This window comes from Mobula hypostoma, chromosome 3 (genome assembly GCF_963921235.1).
Source record: "Mobula hypostoma chromosome 3, sMobHyp1.1, whole genome shotgun sequence".
In the NCBI taxonomy this organism is placed as follows: Eukaryota; Metazoa; Chordata; class Chondrichthyes; order Myliobatiformes; family Myliobatidae; genus Mobula; species Mobula hypostoma.
This window is the reverse complement of record NC_086099.1, coordinates 15,715,921-15,735,529: the sequence shown is the minus strand read 5'-3', so window position 1 is coordinate 15,735,529 and position 19,609 is coordinate 15,715,921. Positions and strand designations below refer to the sequence as shown.

At 41.7% G+C, this 19,609-nt stretch overlaps 1 protein-coding gene across 2 annotated transcripts in view; it reads left to right on the top strand.

Annotated features, from left to right (window-relative positions):
* Positions 1-16,582, top strand: part of ccbe1 (collagen and calcium binding EGF domains 1) — a 444,507-nt gene extending 427,925 nt beyond the window's left edge. For both annotated transcript variants that reach the window (XM_063042052.1, XM_063042051.1), the window contains exons 10-11: positions 9,103-9,138; positions 13,344-16,582. In XM_063042052.1, coding sequence (XP_062898122.1) covers positions 9,103-9,138; positions 13,344-13,553 — 246 coding nt within the window. In that variant the 3' untranslated portion in view covers positions 13,554-16,582. The remainder of the gene's footprint in view (positions 1-9,102; positions 9,139-13,343) is intronic.
* Positions 16,583-19,609: the final 3,027 nt, after the last annotated feature.

The window sequence follows — 19,609 nt, the reverse complement described above, 5'->3', positions numbered from 1 at the left end:
GAAAGGAGCTTAACTAAGATCAAAGTTCAAAGTAAGTTTTATTACCAAAGTACATACATGCCACCATATACAACCCTGAGATTCATTTTCTTGTGGGTATACTCAACAAATCTATAGAATAGTAAGTATAAAAGAATCAATGAAAGACTGCTCAACTAGGGAACTCAACTAAAATGCAGAAGACAACAAACACTGCAAATGTAAATATAAATAAATATCAATAAATAATGAGAACATGAGATGAGAGGCCTTGAAAGTGAGTCCATAGATTGTGGGAACAGGTCAATGATGGGGCAAGTGAAGTTGAGTGAAGTTATCTCTTTTTGTTCAAGAGCCGGATGGTTGAGGGGTCGTAACTGTTCCTGAACATGGTAGTGTGAGTCCTGAGGCTCTTGTACCTTTTTCCTGATGGGAGCAGCCTGCCCCTATGGTAAAAATACATTCCCTTTGTGTATTTTTCACTTAAACAAAATTCAGTTGTCATTTTATGACAGTTCCTGCATATATTTAGACATAATGAGGTTAAAATATTGATCTTCCCCCCACCCCCCAACAGATTCACTCTAACAAATCAAATTCTTCTGCCGAATTTGTGGCAAAAGAACCAGGGCCACAGACTGTCGTCCCATTGTGAATTCTCTCATTGCAGGATGGCATTGAGAGGGATAATAAATCAGCCATGATGGAATGGCATAGCGGACTTGATGAGCTGAATGGCCTAATTCTGCTCTTATGTCTTATGGTCTTATGGTCCTCTCATCGCTCAGAGAAACCCTAGTACATTCCTGATTGATTTAAATGCTTTCAAAGTGGCATTGGACTGATGTGAAATTTTCCTATCCAGGGACACGAATGAATATGGATTAAAATAAGGATTTTGCTTTTCAAAAGACAAGAGGAAACAACCCAAATGCACTCTCTCATACTCAGGCCAGTGTACAGTCCGAGGATTGGAAGGAATCGTGGATAGAAAAATATTATTAAAAATCTGCTTGTCCCAATGGCTTGCTGAATGAATATAGGATTCAATGAGACAGGGCAGAGTGAGAAAGTCCTGAACTGAATCCTTGGCACACACATCACAGCCTGCAAGGCAGCCTTTCCTCAAAGGACACTATTAATCATCAGAAAGGAAAACACCACAGCTGCTGGAACATAGAACGTAGAACAATACAGCACAGGAACAAGCCTTCAATCCACAATGTCATGCCAAAGTAACTAAGCTAATGACACTTAATCCTTTTTGGTGTCACCTGGTCCTTATCCAATCTCTGCAGATACATAAGCCTTTCTAAGAGACGTTTAAGCAGCTCTTTCATATCTCCCTCCACCACCATACCACGTAGCGCATTCCATACAAACATCAATCTGTATAAAAAACTTGCCTTAAACATCTCCTTTGAACTTTTGCCCTCTAACATTAACCTAGTGTTAGTCACTTTGTTGTGGCTCCTTTCCTTGTGGCCCATTAAATGGCATTTTCTGCCATGTCATTAACATTTATCTGTTTTTTACGAGCTCGATGCTCAACCAGTCATGGATGGAAAGTGTGCATGGAAAGGCCAGATTTGAACACAAGACCATTCAGCTCAAAGTCCAGTGCTGATGGCACTGTACTGGTTGGTTGTTCATCCATCGTTGACGTTGATGAGGACCTCAACACCATTATGATGGTGTCGAGACTGGCGCGTGATTTGGATTTAAGTGAGGGAGAGTTGCGCAGCGTCAGCCTCACTCTCTCTTCCCAATTCCCATCTGGATCCAGTGGCAAGACAGAGTCTAGACGGCTGGAGATGGGACTAGGCGCAGTGGATGACCAGGATGTCTTCTGCGTCTTGTCCTGCTCTACACGTTCCACGACGCTTGCAGAGACCGCCTTCCTGACCGTTGGACCTTCCATAGTTCTCGTCCGCTCAGTCCGCCGGAGTCTGTCTTCACATGCTGGGATAGACATCTCCCTATCACACCGAGGGTTTGAGACCCGTTGGCTTCCCTCACCTGGTTTAGCCGGCTTGTCGAAGCCGTTGCCCGGGGTGTGGCCGCTGTCGCATGCAAACAGCTACGGGGAGCCACAGGTGGGGACCAAAGGTGGACTAACCGCCCTGAAAAGGATGCGACATGTTCCTCCACCAGAGGTGCTACCCCTCCCTGACACCCCATACACCCCCTGTACTACCGGCAGGCAATTAGACATTTTGAACCTGGGATAAAGATACCAGTTTTCTACTCTAACTATGCCTCTTATTATTTATAAACTTCTATCAGGCCTCTCTTTGATCTATAAAATCCAGAGAAAACAAGCCTAGTTCATCTAATCTCTCCTTATAGCACATGCCCACTAATCCAGCTAGCATTCTGGTAAACACCTATTGCACTCTCTCCAAAGCATTCATATTCCTGTATAATGGGGCAACCAGAACTGAATGCAATACTCCAGATTAGGGAGGCAGGGTGGAGATACATCTCCATCAAAGGAGGTGTAAAGCGCTCCGTCCCTCCGCTAGCCTGCGTCACTCTTAAGCAAGGTATAGCACCTGCTTAGACCCCTGGTCAAGGTCACGTGAAGCCATGGGAGCAAGTAGTAGATGGTTGTATGAGCAGTTAGTGCATATCATGTCCTCATTATGCAACCACTGACGCCAGGCAGACAATCTCTGTAGAGTATTGATAATGGCTGACGTCACCCACCTTGTAAAGACACTGCCCAGAAGAAGGCAATGGCAAACTACCTCTCTAGAAAAATTTGCCAAGAACAATCAATGGTCATGGTGAAGACTGTGATCGCCCACACCTTATGACACAGCACATAATGACGATGATGATAACTCCAGACGAGGCCTACCCAAAGTTTTATAATGCTGCAACATAACTTCCTGACTTTTGAACTCGGTTCTTTGACTAATAAGGGCAAGCATGCTATATGTTTTCTTTAACAAAAAAAGTCAAGCATGTAAAGGCAAGTATGCCATATACCTTTACCAAAAATTTAAAATAAAATAAAAACTCTGCATTTGCACCAGCATCTTTGGAGAGAAGATGCATCAAATCGTGTTTCAGAGCTGAAAATGCAAATTGATTCCCCTTGCTTTGTTCAATTCTTGGTCCTCTGCTAAAAAGTACGTATGATTAAGAGAGTACATATCGAGTAATTAGAGGATGAGGGATGGTTTTAAAACATAGAACAGTACAGCACAGGAACAGGCTTTTTGACCCACAACGTTGTGCTGAACAAATTAAATTAGTAATCTAATGGCCAACTAAACTAATTTCTTCTGCCTGCACAATGCCCATATCCTTTCATGTGCCAATCTGAACATCTCTTAAAAGTCCCTAATGTACCTCCTCTACTGCCACCCTAGGCAATGCATTCCAGACTCCCACAAGTCTTTGAGTAAAGTACTTGCCTCTCAAATCTCATTTGAAATTACCACCTCTCACCTTTAATGCACGGTCTCTGGTTTCAGACATATCAACCGTGGGAATGAAGTACTGTCTGTCAACCCTATCTATGCCTCTCATAATCTTACAAACCTCTTTCAGATCTCCCCTCAGCCTCCTCCGCTCCAGAGAACACAACCCAAGTTTGTCCAACTATTTTTTAGAGCACATGCCCTCTAATCCAGGGAACATCCTGGTAAACCTCTTCTTCACTCTCTCCGAAGCCTTGACATCTTCCTCTAATGAGGTGACCAATAGTGTATGCAATACTCCAGATGCTGCCTAACTACAATTTTATAATGCTGCAGCATAACTTCCTGACTTCTGAACTCAAATGCCTCGACTACCAAGGCAAGCCCTTCTCTAGCCCTGTATCTCTTTCATCAATCAACTTTCCAGCTCTTTACTTCATCCCTCCCCCTCCAGGTTTCACCTATCACCTTGTGTTTCTCTCTCCCCTGCCCCACCTTTTAAATCTACTCCTCATCTTTTTTTCTCCGGTCCTGCCAAAGGGTCTTGGCCCAAAACACCAATTGTACTTTTTTCCATAGATGCTGCCTAGCCTGCTGAGTTCCTCTAGCATTTTGTGTATGTTGCTTGGATTTCCAGCATCTGCAGATTGTCTCTTGTTTCTGATGAGAATTCCCATCACTTTCTGTTTTAGTTTTCTTCAATTCCCACCTAACAGCTATCAGGTAAAGATTTTAAAAAGAGATGAAAGATCAGCTTTATTTGTCACATGTACATCGAAACATACAGTGAAATGTATCATTTGAGTCAATGACTGACACAATTTGGGGACATCATGGGGGCAGCCTGCAAATGTTGTCACACTTACAACATAAACATAGCATGCCCTCAACTTACTAACCTGAGCCGATATACCTTGGGCATGGAAGTCTGCAGATGCTGGAAATTCAAAGCAACACACAGAAAATGCTAGAGGAACTCAGCAGGTCAGACAGCATCTGTGGAAAAGAATAAAGAGTCGATTTTTTGTGCCAAGACTCTTCCTCTGGAACTTTGACTTTTCTTTTCCATAGATGGTGTCTGACCTGCTGAGTTCCTCCAGCAATTTGTGTGTGTTTCACTACATCTTGAAAATCTCAGAGGTAACCCACAGAGTCATGGTGAGAACATACAAACTCCTTACAGACAGCAGCAGGAAACAAACCCAGGTTCACTGGCACTGTTAACTACTACTCTACCATGTCTCCCCAGTTGATAGAAGACTGCAGCTCTGAATTAGGGTTGGACTCCAGACAAATGAAGGTGGATTGTAAACTATCCTTGTCACGCTATCCAGCTCGTCTCTGTGAGGCGCCACAAACTTTCAAACATGACTGTACTCTTGGTTGCAGACCAACAATAACCTGGATTTGTGCTTAAATCTCATGTACAATAATAGCATTACAAATCTTTCACATGCAATTCACAAAGATATTTATAGACCAGTTAGCCTGACCTCAGTTAGCCTCATCACCGGTTGCAGTTTAGAGTCATACCCAGGACTAAAGTACTAACTGCTACTAACTACTGCTACTGATGTTAAGTACTAACCCAATTTACAAGATCTGCTCAGCTGTACAACCTTTGGCTTAAACTTATCCAAGTCACATGTCATTGAAGCATTCTGGAAAGCTCGGAAGTTCACCGGGATTTTTTTTTAATCGGCAAAAATGAAGTAAGATTATTCCAATAGTTAAATCATAAATCTTTGGAGTTAATTGCTAAGGATGAGATTACGGAGTACTTGCTGACACAGGGCAAGGTAGGACAAAGTCAGCATGGTTTCCTTAAGGGAAAATCTTGCCTGAGGAACCTGTTGTATTCTTTAAGGAGGTTACAAGTAAGATAGATAAAGGGGATGCAGTGGATGTTGTATATTCAGACTTTCAGAAGGCCTTTGACAAGGTGCCACACATGAGGCTGCTTACCAAATTAAGAGCCCATGATATTACAGGAAAGTTAGAGCATTGGCTGATTGGTAGGAGACAGCGAGTGAGAATAAAAGGATCCTTGTATGGTTGGCTGCCAGTGACTAGTGCTATTCCACAGTGGTTGGTGTTGGAACTGCTTCTTTTTATGCTGTGTCAATGATTTAGATGATGGAATAGATGGCTTTGTTGCCAAGTTTGCAGATGATACAAAGATTGGTGGAGGGGCAGGTAGTGTTGAGGAAACAGGTAGGCTGCATAAGGACTTAGACAGATTAGGAGAATGGGCAAGAAAGTGGCAAATGAAATACAATGTTGGAAAATGCATGGTCATGCACTTTGGTCGTTGAAATAAATGTGCAGACTATTTCCTAAATGGGGAGAAAATCCAAAAATCTGAGATGCAAAGGGATTTTGGAGTCCTTGTGCAGCACACTCTGAAGGTTAACTTGCAGGTAGAGTTGGTGGTGAGGAAGGCAAATGCAAGGTAAGCATTCATTTCAAGAGGTCTAGAATACAAGAGCATGGATATGATGCTGAGGTATTATAAGATACGTGTGAGGCCTCACCTTGAGTATTGAGTATTGAATTTTGGGCCCCTCATCTTAGAAAAGATGTGCTGTTATTGGAAAGGGTTCAGAAGAGGTTCACAATGATGATTCTGGGAATTAAAGGGTTATCATACGAGGAATGTTCCATGGCTCTGGGTTTGTACTCGCTGGAATTTAGAAGGATGAGGGGGATCTCATTGAAACCTTTTGAATGTTAAAAGGCCTAGAGAGAGTAGATATGGAAAAGATCTTTCCCGTGGTGGGGGAGTCTAGGACAAGAGGGCACAGCCTCGGGATAGAGGGGCATCCATTTAAAACAGAGATGCAGAGAAATTTCTTTAACCAGAGGGTGGTGAATTTGTGGAATTTGTTACTACAAGCAGCTGTGGAGGCGAGGTCCTTGGGTACATTTAAGGCCGAGTTCGGTAGGTTCTTGATTGGATATGACATCAAAGGTTATGGGGAGAAGGCTAGGGAATGGTGTTGAGGAGGAGAAAAAAGGATCAGCCATGATTGTATGGCAAAGCAGACTCGATGGGCCAAATGGCCTAATTCTGCTCCTTTGTCTTATGGTCTTATGTTAGCTGGATCAAGGGGTCTTGAATTATAAGGAGATATTAAATAGGCTGGGGGTGTTTTTTTTCTGTGGCATAAGAGGTTAAGGAGTGACCATATAAAGTATATTAAATACAAATGGGTATCAAATTGTGTGGGAATCAATAGGGTGAATGGTCACAGTCTTTTTCTCAAGGTAGTGAAGCATCATGGGGCGGGATGGAGATACGCCTCTACCAAAGGAGGTGTAAGACACTCCTTCCCTCCACTAGCCTGCAGGTCACCCTTGGGCGAGGTGTAGCACCTGCTTAGCCCCCTGATCAGGGTCACATGAACCCATGGGAGCAGGTGGTGGATGGTCGTATGAGCAGCCAGTGCAGATCACAAGTCCTGGTTATATGACCACTGACTCCAGGCAGACAATTTCTGAAGAGTATTGATAATGGCTGAGGTCACCCGTCTTGTAAAGACACTGCCCAGAAGAAGGCAATGGCAAACCATTTCCGTAAAAGCATTTGCCAAGAGCAACCATGGTCATGGATAAGACTGTGATCGCGCTTGTCATACGACACGGCGCATAATGATGATGTCTGAAGCATAAAACTGGAGGGCAGAGATTTACGGTCAGATTAGAAAACTTTAAAGGGGATGTGAAGGGAAAACTTTTCACACAGAGGGTGAAGGGTATGTGGAATAAGCTGCCGGAGGAAGCTGTTGCGGCACTTAAAAGATGTTTAGACAGAAAAGTTTAGGGGGGTAGGAACCAAATAATTTATTTACATAGAAATACAGAGAAGAAACGATAGTAGCGAAAGTTGTTGCTTGAGGGGCTAGAGTTAGAAATCCTGCCCACCTTGGCCCATGCTGGTGCAGGGAAATACCTAGCCTGCTGTGCCTGGCAGTTGGTGCCTTTTGTCAGTCTCTGGCACCTCAGAGCTATAGAAAGCCAAAGTTGCAGTTCAGAGCTAAAATGGATTCCAAAATCTGATGACTGGAAGTCTATCTAAAGAATATAATTCTGAATCTAGCTACCCTGAGTTAAGTTTTCAGCAGTGTGCAGAGTTGTTATTTCACAGTTTTTAAATCATATAACCTTCCCTAGTCCTCTATTGGGAGCCAATCTTTCCACATCCCCCATTCCTGACCAACTGCATCTCCACGCACTACCACTTCCATCTGCTGCACCGTTTATTGATATGCATGAATAAAGAGCAGCTTAGACCCTAAAATAATAAGATTTAGGAGCAGAATTATGCCATTTGGCCGATCGAATCTCACATCCATTTATTGATTTAATATCCCTCTCAACCCCATTCTCCTGCCTTCTCCCTGCAACCTTTGACACTCTGACTAATCAATAATCTATCACCCTCTGCTTTAAATATACCTAATGACTTGGTCTCCACAGCTATTTGTGGCAACGAATTCCACAGATTCACCAGCTTCTGGCTAAAGAAATTCCTCCTCAACTCTGTTCTAAATGGATGTCCCTTTATTCTGAGGCTGTGTCCTCTGGTCCTAGACTCTCCCACTATAGGACACATCCTCTCCACACCCACTCTATGGGGGCCTTTCAATAATCAATAGGTTTCAATGAGATCACCAACCCTCCCCCCACATTCCCACCAGTTTTCTAAACTCCAGTGAGTAAAGACCCGGAGGCATCAAATGCTCCACATACATTAACACTTTCCATCCCAGAATCATTCTCATGAACCTCCTCTCAACCCTCTTCAATACAAGCAAATCCTTCCTTAGATTAGGGGCCCAAAACTGCCCACGATACACTAAGTGTAGTCTGCCCAATGCCTTCTAAAGCGTCAGCTTCACAAGTAACTCAAAGAAAAATGTCCAGTCTAATCAAATGCAACATGTCCTGTCTATTTAATATAACAAATTATATAGATGTTGGAAAATTAAAGACAGTAATACATGCATGGGTAGGATGAATACAAAACCTTCACACCATTTTAAAAGTTTCTTCCTGCAGGCAGTTAATCTGATCAACCATTCTAGTTAGCCCTCACAAATTCTCAATCTAATTAGCAGGTCAGGCAACATCTATGGAAATGAATAAACGGTTGACGTTTCAGGCCATGACTATTCTTTATCTATTACCCTGTCACTGCACTGTAAACACCTTAAGCCACTTTTTATAATGCTGTTAACATTGTAAATACAAGCTGGTATTTATGTAGTTATGCATATTCTATTCCACATCCATACTTTAAATTCTAACTTTGTATTTTATATCATTCTTTATTCTTTTGAATGTTGTTTTTGTTACATATTATGCCAACACATCACAGCAAATTCCTAATACATGTAAATGTATTTATATGGTAATTAAAGTTGATCCTAGACCCTTGACATTCGATATATTAGGAACAGCTTCTCGCCTTCTACCATCAGTTTTCTGAGCAGTCCATGAACATATCAACACTATTTTGCTCTCTTTTTGCACTATTTATTAATTTTTATTTATATTCTTATTGTAATTGATAGTCATTTTATGCACTGCATTGTACTGCTGCCGCAAAACAACAAATTTGACGACATACGTTAACGATAGTAAACCTGATTCTGATTCTCATTCTAATCATTGTTTTGTCCCATTACAGGGTGAAAGAGGTGCACCAGGACCAAGGGGATCCCCTGTAAGTGAAATGTGTTCCATTTATACTGATCTGTAGAATTCAACTGAAAAAAAGAAGTTGCAATTAAATAAAGTGTTGTAAAACTGTACATTTGGTAATACATGAACATGTAATCACTGCACTTCACTGCTGACATTTTAAGTGCACTTTTTATAATTCTGCCTAAGACTTTTGCGGAGTATTTTAATAATTTTATGTATTGCACTGTACTGCTGCCACAAGATAAACACATTTCATGACATATCTGAGTGATGATAAACCTGATTCTGATATGGGTCGCTATTGTGGACTGGGAGTGGTAAGGGGGCAGGGAAAGTGAAATCCTGGTTGGGAAAAGGGAAAGAGAGAGGGAGGGAGCAGGAAGCACCAGAGAGACATTCTGTAATAATCAATAAACCAATTGCTTGGAATCAAATGATGTCTCAAGGCTGGGTGTGTCTGCACCCACGACTTCCCCAGCTCTTGGTGCTCCTTCTCTGCGACCTGTCCCACACCCCTCCCAAGGCGCTGCACCCTCTTCAGTCTTCCCAACATCTTTTGCACCAGCCAAATTTACAAACTTGCTCTCCACTCCACATTGACAAATACAATACAGTGCAAAAGTCTTAGGTACTCTAGCTACACATATACTGCACGGTAGTACATATGGCGAATATAGTTAATCTTTGATCCTTGAAAAGAGGAGGACCTCATTTATTGCTGTATTAATATAATTAACGAGTAAATGACAGCATGTGCACTGGTGAACAAATTTCTAAATTCCACAGGGAAGCGGTGGTAGGGATATACCAATGTGTTTCTGATTGCTGGCCTAAATCCATTCATGAATAGTCAATTACTGACCACATGAAAGCACATACACTTAAAATATTTAATGATCCTACATGATGACCAATGCCAGAAGGATTCAAAGTTTCATTTTTGAAGTTTTTATTCAGAATAAAATCACCATCTGTTAATAAAGAGCACATTTCAAATCTTCCTTTGTACAAGAAGAGGAGTACCTGGGATACCTATTAACAAAATTAGTGCAAAGAAAGATCAGTAAAGTCACCAGACCAGACTTAACCATAAGACCATAAGATGTAGGAGCAGAATGAGGCTATTTGGCCCATCGAGTCTGCTCTGCCATTTTATCATGGCTGATCCATTTTCCCCTTCAGCCTCAATCTCCTACCTTCTCCACATATCTCTTCATGCCCTGACCAGTCAAGAATCTATCAGCCTTTGCCTTAAGTACACATAAAGACTTGGCCTCCACAGCCTCCTGTGGCCATGAGTCCCACAGATTTACCACTCTCTGGCTAAAGAAATTCTTTCTCATCTCTGTTCTAAAAGGACATCCTTCTATTCTGAGGCTGTGTCCTCTGGTCCTAGACTCTCCCACCATAGGAAACATCCTCTCCACATCCACTCTATCAAGGCCTTTCACCATTCAACAGGTTTCAATGAGGTCACCCCTCATTCTTCTGAACTCCAGTGAATTCCTTGAAAACATGAGCAGCAGTTTAAGGCAATTTGGTTAAACCATAAGTTGTAAGAGCAGAATTAGGCCATTCAGTCCATTGAGTCTGCTCCACCAAGGGCAGAAGCTTCTGCTCTGCTGAATAGTACATGAAAACATGCAAGATGCTGGACAAACTCTGCAAGTCGGCAGTATCTAAGGAAAGGAATAAACTGTCAACATTTCGGGCTGATTTTTTTCTAAGATTTTAGTATACTGTGTATCCTAATATGTTAATAGCCCATTTTGCATATATTGAAACATCTTAATACATTAGATCTGCATTGCAGAGGCAGATTATTGTATTGTCCTGAAGAAGAGTCTTGGCCTGAAATGTCAACTGTTTATTCCTCTCTATAGATGCTGCCCGAGCTGCTGAGTTCCTCCAGCACTTTGTATATGTTGCTGTGGATTTCCAGCATCTACAGAATCTCTTGTGTTTAGCCTTCTGCTCTCCTGCTCTCCAATGTAGAAGTATAAACACTACCAAGTCAATTGGAATAATCAGCCGAGTCCAGTTGAGGTCAGGCGTTCAAGAAGATGGGCAGCAGATTGATGGAAGGAGATGAGCAGGGGTGTGGTGTAGGTATCAGTGTTGACCTCACTTTAGAACGCAGAACTCTACAGAATGGCACAGGCTCTTTGTTGTGCTGATCTTATAACCTATTCTAAGATCAATCTATCCTTTGCTCCGACAAAACTCCTCATTTTTCTATCATCCATGTGCCTATCTAAGAGTTTCTTAAATGTCCCTAATGTATCTGCCTCGACTACCACCCCTGGAAGGGTTCCATACACCCACCACTCTCTCTGTGCAAAACACCTACCTCTGACGTCCTCTCTATACTTTCCTCCAGACACCTTAAAATCATGCCTCCCGCACCCCCCACATATTAGCCATTACCTCCCTGGGAAAAAGTCTTTGGCTGTCCACTCAGTGTATGCCTCTTACTGTTCTGTTTTATAACTTCAAAATACAAATTCAAAGGAAGATATGGCAGTCCGAAATACAGGTCTAACTTCGAGCTTACTTTTAACTGAGGTGAGCGCTTAACACGCAGAAGCATAATGATGAATGCAAGTCACGTATTTATACATAAAACCCATACTAAATAAGTCAAATGAACTAGAATGCTTAATCAAACTATATATATATATACAAGATTACTCAAATATTACTGAAATATTAAATACACAACACTATTCATCTTGTACACCTTTATCAAGTCAATTTCTAGTTATTCAATGTGCAAAAACTACCTGCAGGTCAAGATAAAATGAGCCAGGTACTATAAGAGCAAATGTTTATTGTTGGACCTTAGCTTGGCTTAAAAAGATATTCCTTCACTCCATAACAGGCATTAAAGCTGAGTGGTACTTGAACAAATTACAAGTAGATAAAACTCCTCCAGCATGTTCCACTCTTTAGTACAATTATGGCTAATCCTTATTAACCAAAACTGCTACAACTATCCTAAAAGCACTTGGGAATCTGTAGACTCACTGATACATATATTACAGCATCCTCTCACAATGTTCATGAATTACAGTGAACTGGCAGGACAGCAATAAAGACCAGAGGCTGCAGTCCACCATCACTACAGGATTTATAAATGTCTAGAACAAAAAAGCAAGTAGATAAAAATTCACTGTGGATACTACCCAGCCAGCAAACCATCTTTTCCAAAATCTCCTATCTGAAACTACTAAATGGCTATTAAAACAGAAACCTCACACATTTTAGAAAACCATAGAAAACCGTAGAAAAACTACAGCACAGAAACAGGCCTTTTGGCCCTTCTTGGCTGTGCCAAACCATTTTCTGCCTAGTCCCACTGACCTGCACACGGACCATATCCCTCCATACACCTCCCATCCATGTATCTGTCCAATTTATTCTTAAATGTTAAAAAAGAACCTGTATTTACCACCTCATCTGCCAGCTCATTCCATACTCCCACCACTCTCTGTGTGAAGAAGCCCCCCCTAATGTTCCCTTTAAACTTTTCCCCCCTCACCCTTAACCCATGTCCTCTGGTTTTTTTCTCCCCTTGCCATTAATTTATTTAATTTATAATTTATAATTTATTTAATTAATAAATTTTAAAAGTTTCTTTCCCCAGGCAGTTAATCTGATCAACCCTTCTCGTTAGATACCCCACCCCTCTATCTAATACAGCCATCACTACACTGTAAATACTTTAAACCACTTTTTATAATGCTGTCTATATTGTATATGGAATATCCATTGGATATGAAATAAAATCCAATAATAAAATCCATTAAAAAACATAATTATGTACATTTTATTCCATATCCATCCACTAATCTCTAACTTTGTTTTATGTAATATTTTATTCTTAATAGTTGTTGAATGGTGTTGTTTTTATTACATGTCAACACACCACAGTAAATTCCTAATACATATAAATGTATATGGAAAATAAAGACTTTCACACCATAACATCAGGACCAGATCGAGAAAATTTACAAAGCTTACCCAAAAGTGCAGAAAATAACTTTGCAATAGGAATCCCTGTCTCTAAAATCTGTCATAGGGTCTTCCGTTTGAAATGTTAACTCTTGTTTCTTATTTCACAGATGTTGTCAGGTGCACAGAGCCTCGGCTGTACATTCCTTGAAATGTAGAAACAATTAAGTTGCTCTTTCAAAACTAATATTGAGAAATTATTGTTTGCAGGGTCCACCAGGCTCCTTTGATTTTTTGCTACTGATGTTGGCAGACATCAGAAACGACATTGCAGAGCTCCAGTTGAAGGCTTTCGGCCGTGGAAATAGTGCCGCTGTAGAGGAGCCGCCGAGCCATGAGGTTTCTGACTGGGGATCAGGTGAAGACCACAGGCACAGAGCGTCACAAGAATTCCCAAAGAGACCAACTGCATGGAAGTGAAATGGCCTTCAAAGCCACTTAACGATTCTCTTCCATTGGGACCAGACTGATGGGATTGAACCAGTGAGGATGTAATAAATTTCGCTCTGCTGTTGTAGAATTTTATTTCAATATCAGTATCAGAGAACTACTTTTATCAAGAGTAATAATTGAGATGAGGTCTAGAGTTTTGATGTAGTTCCATTATTATATAACAGACCAGACTGACAAATTCTGAGCAAATATTTTGTCGCATTTAACATTTCAGATTTATGAGAAGGAAACGTGCACAATCTTCCCTAATACGGGCAATTGCAGTATCTTGCTTCTATCGCAAAACTTTACTAACTTTTTTAGTTTTGTTCATGATTTCTGTATTTAGGAATTTCTTGCACTTTTATAAATAAATTATATCAGATTATTCAGCAGACCTGAAATTAGAAGGTAGGTTAAGCATAAACAAGAGCACAGAACATTGAATAGTACCGTACTGAACAAGCCAGTTGGCCATGATATGCCGATCTTGATGGCAATTTATACTGAATGTCCTCCTCCTGTTTATCATTGATATACCCTCCTACCTCATTCCCTTCATATCCCTGTGTCTATCTAAGAGCCTCTCCTACTGAACTGCCTTTTTCCACTACTACTCCTGGTAACCCATTACAGGCACCTATCACTCTTTGCATAAAAACGTTGTCCCTCATGTCATTTTTAAATCTCCTCCAACTAACCATAAAAGCATGTGTTTCAGTGTTTTGACATTTCTACACTGGGAAACACATTCTCACTGTCTACCCTATCCATGCCTATCATAATATTAGAAACCTCTATCAGGGCTCCCCTCAGCCTCCGACACTCTAAGGAGAACCAAGTTTGTCCAACCTGTCTTTAGAGCTCACACCTTCTAATCCAGGCAACATCCTGGTAAAGGTACATGTTCCTTATAACTTCTTTACCACCTTATCCAGTGTGGTGAGTTGGAGGTACGTCTCTACCAGAGGAGCCTGCAGGTCACCCTTGGGCAAGGTGTAGCACCTGCTTAGCCTCCCGATCAGGGTCATGTGGCACCATGGGAGCCGGTGGTGGGTGGTCATATGAGCAGCCGGTGTATATCACAATCCTGGTTAAGTGACCATTGACACTAGGAAGACAGTCTTTGAAGAGTATTGATAATGGCTGGGGTACGTCTGTTTTGCAAAGGCACTGCCCACACGAAGGCAATGGCAAACGTCGTCTGTAGAAAAAATTGCCAGGAATAATCATGATCACGTACGTACCACATACCACCCTATCCACTTGCATAGCCACTTTCAGTGAACGATGGACCTGGACCTCAAGATCCTTCTGTACCTCAATGCTAATAAGGGGTCTACAATTAACTGTATAATTTCTCCTTCCTTTTGACCTCCTCAAATGCATCACCTCACACTTGCCCAAATTAAAAGACCATGTGCAACTTCTCTGCTACATCTGTAATAGATCTATATCCCATTTTATAATTTAATAGTTCTTCACTTTGTCCTCAACTCCTCCAATCTTGGGTCATCAGCAAACTTGATAATCCACCCATCTACATTTATCACAAAATACAGAGATCCCAGCACCAATCTTTGTGGAACACCACTGATCACAGACCTCCAGCTAGAATAACAGCCTTTCACCCCTACTGTCTATCTTCTTTGGACAAATCAGTTCCAAACCCAAACTTGCAGTCCTCTGCATCTTTATCTTCCGAACCAACTGACAACAAGGAACAAAAGCTTTCCACTCTAGCACCCAAAATCAGAGCAGACCTGATAGGCCCAATAGCCTAATTCTGCTCCTGTGTCTTACAATCTGAGCACCACATGCTTTACACTCAAACTTTCACCCAATACATAAATCTAGTTGAAACTAAAATCTGCCATGTGGGCCTACATTCTGTGAAACTGAGAATGGCCACATTTCTGTGTTAAGTTAATCCATTATACTCTTGAGACTTCTTTTCTGCTTTGTAACCAGACTTTATAATACAAGGAATCCAAAATCTATTATGATCCAAGGTCTAGTGTTTTCCCACATACAAACTTTCCAAACGGAGGTTTAGACCACAGTTCTTAAATGACAAAGTCGGGTGATATATTAGAGGAGACTGTTCCTGTCAGTTTGAATGACTGATACGATTGATGTTTTAGAGGAGCTGGTGAAATAGAAGAGAAACTATTTATGCTCCTTAGCATGCCGAGGCCAAAGCACAGCTTTGAGATACTGGAGTAACACACACAAAATGCTGGAGGAACTCAGCAGGCCAGGCAGCATCTATGGAAAAGAATAAAGAGTTGACATTTTGGGCCGAGATCCTTCATCGGGAAAGATGAAGAAGGGGGAGGAAGCCAGGATGAGAAGGTGGAAGGAGGGGAAGGTGTACGATCTAGAAGGTGATAGGTGAAGCTACGTGAGGGGGTGGGGAGGGATGAAATAGTGGAGCCACCTCTTTCAGAAGATAGAAAACAACTTGATGTGCAGTGTCTGTTAGAAATTGAAAACTCTCCTGATAATTAACTATGGTTAAAATTGAATCTGAGAAAGGTCCTTGTTAACTAATGGCATGAAGGGACAGGATTAAAATATGCCTATGGAATTAGGGAATGGATCATTTGTGATCCTGGATTCTTGGGTAATGAATATAAGTGACTAAGTATCCTCATGACTTTATTCTTTTCCATAAATGCTGCCTGGCCAGCTGAGTTTCTAAAGTATTTCGTGTGTGTTGCTTGGATTTCCAGCAACTGCAGATTTTCTCTTGTTTGAAATATCCCCATACCCCTATTTCCTATGCTTCCTCCCTTGGTTGGTAATCTCCTAAACTAGGGGTTCCCATCCTTTTTTATGCCATGGACCCGTGGACCCCAGGTTGGGAAACGCTGTTCTAGGATGTCCAATATCTGTTTGTTATGTATGGTACTTGCATATTGTTAACTGACCGCTGGATGGCAATGTCAGAAGCAAACAGAAGAATACATATTAATTATGTCTGTTATGAGAATTTTTCTATAAGGTTTGGAAATAAAAGAGGACTTGGTTATTACCACATCAAATGGATTATTCATTCAGGCATGATAATAACGTGAGCTGGTAGAGCAGTGCCAGAGATGAGCGGAGGGCACGATGTGCGCCTATAGAGGTGGGGTGTAGAGGTCTTGACGGCTGCTCACTCTGCAGAACCTACTCTCTCCCTGGCATTATGAGGGCTGCAAAAAGGACAGCCATCAGAACTGTCACAGAGGCTGCTGAGTGAACCTCCAGGAGGCTATGGATCAAGAGGTGTGACCCATACTGGGACACAAGCTGGGGCCTGACCAGCCCTGGCTGTGTTGCCTGGGTGAGGGTGTGTGATATTGAAAGACCCAAAACACCCAATGACTCCAGGATGCATCACTGATTATGTGTCCCGGCACATCCGAGGATGTATCACAGCATCAACTATTACATACTCTATCTGATAGCCAGGATGTTGGACAATATCAAAGCAAAATGAGGGAAGTCTTGAAGCTGCAGAAATGTGGTTTTGGAGAAGAATTCTGGAAATACCGTGGAAGGACAGAGTAACCAATAAGGAAGTGTCGTGAAAAGCCGGAATAAGAAGAGATCCTGTATCATCATAATTGTATGAAGGCTAAGAGTGTTGTAAAAACAAGCCTGAAGGCTTTGTGTATCAATGCAAGGAACATTCGTAACAAGGTGGATGATTAAAAGTGCAGATTGTTGTTAATGATTATGATATAGTTGGGATCACAGAGACATGGCTCCAGGGTGACCAAGGATGGGAGCTCAACATTCAGGGATATTCAATATTCAGGAGCGATAGACATGAAAGAAAAGGAGTGGGGTAGCGTTGCTGGTTAGAGAGGAGATTAACGCAATAGAAAGGAAGGACATTAGCCTGGAGGATGTGGAATCGATATGGGTAGAGCTGCATAACACTAAGGGACAGAAAATGCTGCTGGGAGTTGTGTACAGGCCACCTAACAGTAGTAGTGAGGTTGGGGATGGCATTAAACAGGAAATTAGAAATGCGTACAATAAAGGAACAGCAGTTATAATGGGTGACTTCAATCTACATGTAGACTGGGTGAACCAAATTGGTAAAGGTGCTGAGGAAGAGGATTTCTTGGAATGTATGCAGGATGGTTTTTTGAACCAACATGTCGAGGAACCAACTAGAGAGCAGGCTATTCTGGACTGGGTTTTGAGCAATGAGGAAGGGTAAATTAGCAATCTTGTCGTGTGAGGCCCCTTGGGTAAGAGTGACCATAATATGGTGGAATTCTTCATTAAGATGGAGAGTGACATAGTTAATTCAGAAACAAAGGTTCTGAACTTAAAGAAGGATAACTTTGAAGGTATGAGACATGAATTAGCTAAGATAGACTGGCAAATGATACTGAAAGGGTTGACAGAGGATATGCAATGGCAAGCATTTAAAGATCACATGGATGAACTACAACAATTATTCATCCCAGTTTGGCAAAAGAATAAACCAGGGAAGGTAGTGCACCCGTGGCTGACAAGGGAAATAAGGGATAGTATCAATTCCAATGAAGAAACATACAAATTAGCCAGAAAAAGCGGCACACATGAGGACTGGGAGAAATTCAGAGTCCAGCAGAGGAGGACAAAGGGCTTAATTAGGCAAGGGAAAAAAGATTATCAGAGAAAGCTGGCACGGAACATAAAAACTGACTGTAAAAGCTTTTATAGATATGTGAAAAGAGAAAGATTGGTTAAGACAAATGTAGGTCTCTTACAGTCAGAAACAGGCGAATTGATCATGGGGAACAAGGACATGGTAGACCAATTGAATAACTACTTTGGTTCTGTCTTCACTAAAGAGGACATAAATAATCTTCCGGAAATAGTAGGGGACTGAGGGTCTAGTGAGATGGAGGAACTGAGGGAAATACATGTTAGTAGGGAAGTGGTGTTAGGTAAATTGAAGGGATTGAAGGCAGATAAATCCCCAGGGCCAGATGGTCTGCATCCCAGAGTACTTAAGGAAGTAGCCCAAGAAATAGTGGATGCATTAGTGATAATTTTTCAAAACTCTTTAGATTCTGGACTAGTTCCTGAGGATTGGAGGGTGGCTAATGTAACCCCGCTTTTTAAAAAAGGAGGGAGAGAGAAACCAGGGAATTATACACCGGTTAGCCTAACATTGGTGGTGGGGAAAATGCTAGAGTCAGTTATCAAAGATGTGATAACAGCACATTTGGAAAGCGGTGAAATCATCGGACAAAGTCAGCATGGATTTGTGAAAGGAAAATCATGTCTGACGAATCTTATAGAATTTTTTGAGGATGTAACGAGTAGAGTGGATAGGGGAGAACCAGTGGATGTGGTATATTTGGACTTTCAAAAGGCTTTTGACAAGGTCCCACACAGGAGATTAGTGTGCAAACTTAAAGCACACGGTATTGGGGGTATGCTATTGATGTGGATAGAGAATTGGTTGGCAGACAGGAAGCAAAGAGTGGGAATAAATGGGACCTTTTCAGAATGGCAGGCAGTGACTAGTGGGGTACCGCAAGGCTCAGTGCTGGGACCCCAGTTGTTTACAATATATATTAATGATTTAGATGAGGGAATTAAATGCAGCATCTCCAAATTTGCGGATGACACGAAGCTGGGCGGCAGTGTTAGCTGTGAGGAGGATGCTAAGAGGATGCAGGGTGACTTAGATAGGTTAGGTGAGTGGGCAAATTCATGGCAGATGCAATTTAATGTGGATAAATGTGAAGTTATCTACTTTGGTGGCAAGAACAGGAAAACAGATTATTATCTGAATGGTGGCCGATTAGGAAAGGGGGAGGTACAACGAGACCTGGGTGTCATTGTACACCAGTCATTGAAAGTGGGCATGCAGGTACAGCAGGCGGTGAAAAAGACGAATGGTATGCTGGCATTCATAGCAAGAGGATTCGAGTGCAGGAGTAGGGAGGTTCTACTGCAGTTGGTGAGACCACACCTGGAGTATTGTGTGCAGTTTTGGTCCCCTAATCTGAGGAAAGACATTCTTGCCATAGAGGGAGTACAAA